Here is a 5,961-nt window from a genome sequence, read left to right on the forward strand (position 1 = left end):
CGGAGCTGTGCTGCAGTTGATGTCGGAGGCGGAGTTGTGCTGCAGTTGATGTCGAAGGCGGAGCCCGGCTCCCGTAGGAGTCCGGGCGGAGCCGAGCTGCTGTTGATGTCGAAAGCGGAGCCCGGCTCCCGTAGGAGTCCGGGCGGAGCCAGCTGCTGTTGATGTCGAAGGCGGAGCCCGGCTCCCGTAGGAGTCCGGGTGGAGCCATGCTGCTCGAAGTCGAAGGCGGAGCCCGGCTCCCGTAGGAGTCCGGGCGGAGCCAAGCTGCTCGAAGTCGAAGGCGGAGCCCGGCTCCCGTAGGAGTCCGGGTGGAGCCGTGCTGCTCGAAGGCGGAGCCCGGCTCCCGTAGGAGTCCGGGCGGAGCCGAGCTGCTCGAAGTCGAAGGCGGAGCCCGACTCCTGTAGGAGTCCGGGCGGAGCCGAGCTGCTGTTGATGTCGAAGGCGGAGCCCGGCTCCCGTAGGAGTCCGGGCGGAGCCGTGCTGCTCGAAGTCGAAGGCGGAGCCCGGCTCCCGTAGGAGTCCGGGCGGAGCCGAGCTGCTGTTGATGTCGAAGGCGGAGCCCGGCTCCCGTAGGAGTCCGGGCGGAGTCGTGCTGCTCGAAGTCGAAGGCGGAGCCCGGCTCCCGTAGGAGTCCGGGCGGAGCCGAGCTGCTGTCGGCGGCGGAGCCCGGCTCCCGTAGGAGTCCGGGCGGAGCCGTTCTGTTCCATCGTCGATTCCGCTGGGGGTTTCGATTGTGGATATTTTATACCCAACAATAGATATTAAAAATATGTGTAAATCTTGATATATGTCGGATAGTTAAACTTTATAATCATATAATGTATCACTAAGTAAATCATATTAATAGCATGTTGATATGATTATATATTTATTTTGAAAGTTCATAAATGCTATATAAAATTTAATAAGATTATAGATAGAATTGAATATTTGGATACATATTTGGTAGTTGTCTATCTATGTCTATATCTATTCTTCTTCGATGGATATAAATATGGATATTGATATCAATTGAATATTCAAATTTTTACTTATATACAAATAAATTCAAATATAAAAATAAAATCAAATAAATATTATCTGATTTATTTTCATCCATATTTTAAGCAACACTAGACATTGGTGAGATTGAGCTAACACTTTATATACATGATGATTAGATCCATAGATAAATCCAAATTAAAACGATTAACCAAACACTAAATATTCTTATAAAAAAAAAAACAGACACTAAATATGCACACGTGCATGCACGCATTGATGGACATGCACGGGAAATGGATTTTGGATCTATCAAGTTCTTATCCAAATCCGAACCCGATAAGATGTTGGGCCCGATTTCTAACGATCCGAAGCTAACTCGATACTCGGAACCGAACCCAATAAACTCCTCCGTTTCCCCTTTGCTCCTTTCGTGGTGAAAGCTGAGCCGCCACTCTCTCTACGACCATGGCGGCGGCGGCGGCCGTGATGATGAATAGGGCGGTGGCGGACAAAGCGATCACCGGATTCTTCCGCCAATCCTTCGCTCTCCTCAGAAGCCTAAGCACCTCCACCTCTCCTCCGGCTCCGAGCTCCTCCGCCGCCCGGGAGTCGAAGCCGAAACGGAGGAAGAAGAAGAACCTATTCGACGTGATACAGTTCCTCCCAAACTGGGGGATTGGCTACAAGGTGGCGAAGACCCACTGGCAAGACGTCTCCTACGAGCTTACCAAGATCAATCTCTACAAGGTCCTTTCAAGTTGCCCCCAAAATCCCGCTTTCTCCTTCCATCACCATTTCCTTCTCAAATCTCTGACTGTCTTCATCTGGTTTGATGCTATTCCGTTGCAGGATGGGCGGCACGGCAAGGGATGGGGGATTAGATACAAGGCCGGTGAGTCAAAAAGAATTCCTTTTTTCCCCCCGTGTCCTTGTCCTTGCTATTTTGCTGCAGGAAAAAGAAAATTTTCAAGGAATGCGATTTTTCTTGGATTTTTATTTTAAAATAAGAGTAATTGATGTCGACGACTTCTCGAATTCAGCAGTCAGGGATCTTTTATAGCCACAAGTACATTGTGTTCTCTGTTGCTTGGTTAATTTGTTAAGCACATGTATACGAAAGTACATGTTTGATCCAGTTTATAAATACTTGTAGCATAGAATGCCATGACCCAGTCATTTGTGTGCTCGAGGAAAACATTCCATGAATGTTTTCAGTTCAATTTAGGCATCCGACAAGGAGTTCACAAATGACTCATTGTCTTGGTTGTTTGAGAATTGAGACTCACTTCAAAGGTTGTCAATGTAGATACCTTCTGCCTTGGTGCTTGCACCACTTCTTGACTTAAGTCATCTACTGTATAAATTTAGCAAGGGAGATCGCCTGGATTTCTAGACTGGCTTATGGGCAGTCATATCAACGGTTATTGCTTTCGTAGTTCTTGGGCAGACATGTTGTTATGCTAAACACAGGCCATCGAAATTGGAAGGTTTAATGAATGATTGACTTCACTACATAATTTAGTTTAGCCTGTTATTATACATTACTTGTAACTTTTTCTTTTTTTAAGGAGAAGAGGTGGGACAAGCACACTTTGTTATATCTAAAGGGATAATGCAAATACACTCCCATCTGCCCATATAAACTCTGAAATTCAATTCATTGAAATGTATGGACTTTGAATGCAAAAGGTATGTTTTGTGATAGTTAGAAAATTTGACTGTGCTAGATATGTTTGCATTTATGTCTGAAACCTGTGTTTTGTCCTTGTTTCTCCTAGATTGATAAACTTCATTTTACCGAGCATGCTTTACATAGTGACCTATGATGAATAGGGAAATGAAAATCTGTGTAAGTTGGAACATGATCCGAGAGTAGCCACTTCTGGCATCTTATTGATATATTAAGTCACTAATTCTTCCTTTGATAAAGAAATAAAAATATTGCAAGACTGCAGAATGGTGTCTGCAGAGCAATGCTAATCAAAATCACAACTGAAATCAACAATATGAGCAAGTATTTGTATAATATCTGTAGTCAACAAGATGATGAATGGACTGGATCTAACATTATATGAATTAACAGAAGCCTAATGTATTGACCTTTAAACGTGCCAACTTAATGCAGTCAATGGCTTGCAAAAACAGAGAATAGCAAATCCCCAAACATCTCATTATGAGTCGGATTAGTGAGTGTTCTAGTGGTGCAAGATTTGAACCAAGCTCATAGACAGCGAATTAATGGGCAGGCATTATATAGGACTGTCCTCTAGTACCATTTATTGAGCCGAAGCCAAATATTGAACCGGGAAAGGTGCCCTGTTCATTTTATGAATTACGGTAGAAATCAAAAGTCCGTGGGACCAGTTAAAGCCATTACCCTGCGTGAGAGATGAGTGTAATCAGCGACGAGATTTAGCCTCGAGTTCAAATATACTCGGTAACTATTTACCAAACTACACTGGTTTTTCAGGGTGCTCGGCATGATGATGACTGTCTCCATGTACACAAGCACAACTTACAACAAACTTTGCTTGCTGCTACTGTCTCACAGTGCCTAAAGTAACTTATTAAAATATTTGCAAAGTTTAAGCATCAATTTTCAGCTTTCAGGTGCTTGACCTGGACTTCTATTGACTGCACCGGGTCCTGTTGTTCTTAGTCACTTAAATATGTTTGTGAATCTTGATTTTTTTTTTTTTTTAAATGCGCCCAATTTGTAGCTAACTACATGCAACCTTTTTTGATTAAACATGTATTTGAGTATATTTATATGGAAGTGTATCCTGCAGGTGTACGAGCAGCTGATGCCCCTGTGAAAATGAGCGGTGTAAACAAGCGTGGGTGGAAGTATATTCCAGAGTCTGAGAAGAAAAAAGGGAACTCTTCCAAAGTGGTGGAACAGAGCTTGGCTTAGTTTTGAGGCTCTGTGGTGTGCCTTGACTATTCTTTTTGTTCTTGCTGTTCAACATCAATTTGTAGGGCTTGACTGGGTGGCCTTCCACATGATATTGTCTTTTCATCGATGAGGGATGTCTAGTCTTAGCTGGGGTTACTTAGAATAGTTTAGACACACTTTCTATTTGCTGGGATGCTTTATGCAATAGCAATCATATACCTGCAAGCCTGATGTATTGTTATTTTTGCTGTTCAAATTTCTGTTGAGATAGTCAATGAAATTGAAAGGAATGGAGGGTTGAATGCTTATCAACAGTAATTTCTATTATAATGTTTAGGAGCCTGTTGATGATTTATCTTTCTCAAAATTTATTTTTAATTGGGTAATAGAGCCAACATTATCTCATTTTATAGTCTCTGAATTGCAAAACTCTCTTCAACTATTCATTCTTTTAATTTTGTTCAAAATTTGATATCTAATAACTGTGTATGTGACAGATAAAAACAAAGGTGATTGCATTGTGCTAATTGTAACCTTGTTCACTTCAAATAGAAGTTAAGAACCATAGGCATTGCAGACGGTGGATGTGTGTCATGTAATATTGTGGTAAAAGGATGACTCTCTTCTTTAGGTTTGCCGGTATGTAGCTTGACAGCACATTTGCAGTTGCCTGGATCTTGAAATTGTGCATGTGCCCAATTATGCAAAAGCAGGATGGAATTTCATTCAAAAAAAGAAAAAGAGCAAAAGCAAGATGAATTTGAATCGAACTTGATTTTATTGTTAATTCGTGTTATGATAATTAATTGACTAGTAGTGATTGTTAAATTTGTTTGTACAAATACTAATTAACTACAAATTTTTAACAGTAATAATAACTTATACAACTATAAATTTTAAATTATCTGCTTGAGATTACATTAATTGTCGACATGTAACCCAGTACTAGATTGTCTCAAGTCATTTGAGATGGTTTTGGAAGAGCAAAAGTGAGATTGATCAAAGCAGTCACTATGAGGAATGTGTCTTACATCCAGGTTGTGTAAATAGAGCAAAAGTTAGACTGATAGTGCATAGGATCCTTGAATAAGCGTATCATATAGATGGGATAAGGTATTTTATGATTATAATTTACTTATCCATAGTTATCCTATTTGCAGTCAGTGTTGCCATTATTCTATCATGGTCTTTCAGTTTCAACTGTTTATATTCGTGAGTTTATAATTTTATGCTCTCCTTTTAGACTCTTCTCTGATTGGTAGATGGTTGCTCCTTGTTTGAATGAGACAATGTATTCAATAAGGTATGTCTTCTTAACTATGTATTGATGTTAGAGTTTGCAATATAGATTTCAATACCTAAATCAGTATCATGTCGGTCCAGTGTCGGTATAGGTTAGCTTGGCATACTAACATTTAGTATGCTCTATATATCGAGTATCGATTTGGTATCAATATGGTGCAAAATAGTATGCATCGGTACAACAAATCTTGTTTAATGTTCTCAGTTTCATTAATAAATCATATTTGATGTTCTTAGTTTCATGGTGGGATCCTTTATCGCCGAAGTCATATTATCCGGGATTGGGAGTGATAAGAAAACATTATCATGAACTGTCTATCTTCTAATGTTCTTGGTTGCATGCCATAAACTAAGTCATTTTCTGGTTGGATGTATGGCTGATATCTATTTGTGTGTATTCCCTATGTTACAGAAACCATAACTGAAGAAACTTTGGAGGAGGTAAAGTGTACTTCTCTTGCTTTTGACCCAATTCATAATTAATCTGAATACAGTTAGAATCTGTATCACGGGATCAAGGTAGATTCATAGACACCAGGGACAATCAGTATATGTGGATACCATAATTGACCAAGGATGTAAGCTATGTTGTCGGAAACTTGCCAAGGTTGACCGAGAACATAAGCCTAGATCCAGCTTTTTCTCAAATCTACCATCAAATTATAATATTTTACCAATTTAGAGGTAACAGGGTCGGAGTGTACCTCAATTGGAGCCTTTAGCTAGAAGTTAGGTCCTCAAATCCAACTTCCTCTCATCTAACATGGCGGTCTCTTCTT

General features: G+C 40.7%; 1 protein-coding gene across 1 annotated transcript; it reads left to right on the forward strand.

Annotated features, from left to right (window-relative positions):
- The first annotated feature begins 1,380 nt into the window (after positions 1-1,380).
- Positions 1,381-4,188, forward strand: LOC105036452 (uncharacterized). The gene is made up of 3 exons (XM_010912219.4): positions 1,381-1,731; positions 1,834-1,876; positions 3,774-4,188. Exons 1-3 carry the CDS (start codon positions 1,450-1,452, stop codon positions 3,896-3,898), a joined length of 450 nt encoding a protein of 149 aa, XP_010910521.1. The 5' UTR covers positions 1,381-1,449; the 3' UTR covers positions 3,899-4,188.
- The last annotated feature ends 1,773 nt before the right edge of the window (positions 4,189-5,961 follow it).

Source organism: Elaeis guineensis, chromosome 1 (genome assembly GCF_000442705.2).
Source record: "Elaeis guineensis isolate ETL-2024a chromosome 1, EG11, whole genome shotgun sequence".
NCBI lineage: Eukaryota > Viridiplantae > Streptophyta > Magnoliopsida > Arecales > Arecaceae > Elaeis > Elaeis guineensis.

Excerpts from the sequence above, each read along its gene's own strand:
- LOC105036452 (XM_010912219.4), top strand. The coding sequence starts at position 1,450 with ATGGCGGCGGCGGCGGCCGTGATGATGAATAGGGCGGTGGCGGACAAA. Across the intron at positions 1,732-1,833 it reads CCAAGATCAATCTCTACAAG|GATGGGCGGCACGGCAAGGG; the intron begins GTCCTTTCAAGT and ends ATTCCGTTGCAG. Across the intron at positions 1,877-3,773 it reads GGGGATTAGATACAAGGCCG|GTGTACGAGCAGCTGATGCC; the intron begins GTGAGTCAAAAA and ends TGTATCCTGCAG.